The sequence below is a fragment of the Trypanosoma cruzi genome (genome assembly GCF_000209065.1).
Source record: "Trypanosoma cruzi strain CL Brener chromosome Unknown tcruzi_1047053506065, whole genome shotgun sequence".
Taxonomy (NCBI): Eukaryota; Euglenozoa; class Kinetoplastea; order Trypanosomatida; family Trypanosomatidae; genus Trypanosoma; species Trypanosoma cruzi.
Window position 1 is genome coordinate 7106 of NW_919238.1, and position 794 is coordinate 7899.

At 55.4% G+C, this 794-nt stretch overlaps 1 protein-coding gene across 1 annotated transcript, besides 1 other annotated feature; it reads left to right on the plus strand.

Annotated features, from left to right (window-relative positions):
* Window positions 1-794: part of a sequence feature (areas not merged during assembly with more than two copies in the genome that could not be assigned to a particular haplotype) that runs on past the window's edge.
* On the plus strand, window positions 489-794 carry Tc00.1047053506065.21 (trans-sialidase, putative; the record flags this gene model as incomplete). The annotated part of the gene is made up of 1 exon (XM_800265.1): window positions 489-794. A coding segment is annotated over one exon (306 nt), but the record flags the coding sequence as incomplete, so codon positions are not given.

The following is a 794-nucleotide window of genomic DNA, read 5'->3' on the forward strand; positions in this document are numbered from 1 at the left end:
TTTCTTTTGTGTGTGTTATGCTGCTTCTTGCTTTTCTCTTGTCATCTTCTCCTCTTGTTTTCCTGCGTGGAGTGGCCGCATGCTCACGGGCCATGTGGATTGTGAGTGCCTCGTGACGGCATCCATTCATCTCTCTCTCTCCGCCTGTCTGTCTGTCATTCCCTGTTGGGTGTGGCGTGTTGCACCGCGTGAGGGCTGGCCCGCACACACCGACGGCCCGCCGTGACTTGCCGTGTTGCTGCACTTTTCTGTGGGCGATGGTACTCCGTGCCGTCCCTTACAGATTCTATTTTTTCCCACACCTTGCGTGGGTGTTGTGCTCTGCTCCTCACTGATATTTCTGGTGTATTGCCGCTGTTGCTGCTGTACTCTCCACTTCTTGAACACAGACACGCTAGGAAAACAAGCGCTAATCGCTACTGTGAAATTCGAAGGCTCTGAAAGGACCAAAAACAGCACACACATTGCCCACGCACACACATATTTGTATGCTCTCCCGTGTTGCTGCAGTGAAGGCACCCCGCACACACAACCGTCGCCGTGTGACCGGATCCAGCGGGAGGAGGAGGGAAGGAAGAGAGAGTGAGCCGCAGAGGCCCAACATGTCCCGGCGTGCGTTTGCTTCCGCGGTGCTGCTCCTTCTCGTGATGTGGATGATGTGCTGCGGCAGTGGAGTTGCGCACGCTGAGCAGGCAGTGGCCGCTGTTGATCCTTTTACAGGGACGACGTCGATACCGCTTGCTAATTGGAAGGAGTTTGACGAAGCCAGCAGGGAAATCACCTCGCTCCGTGTT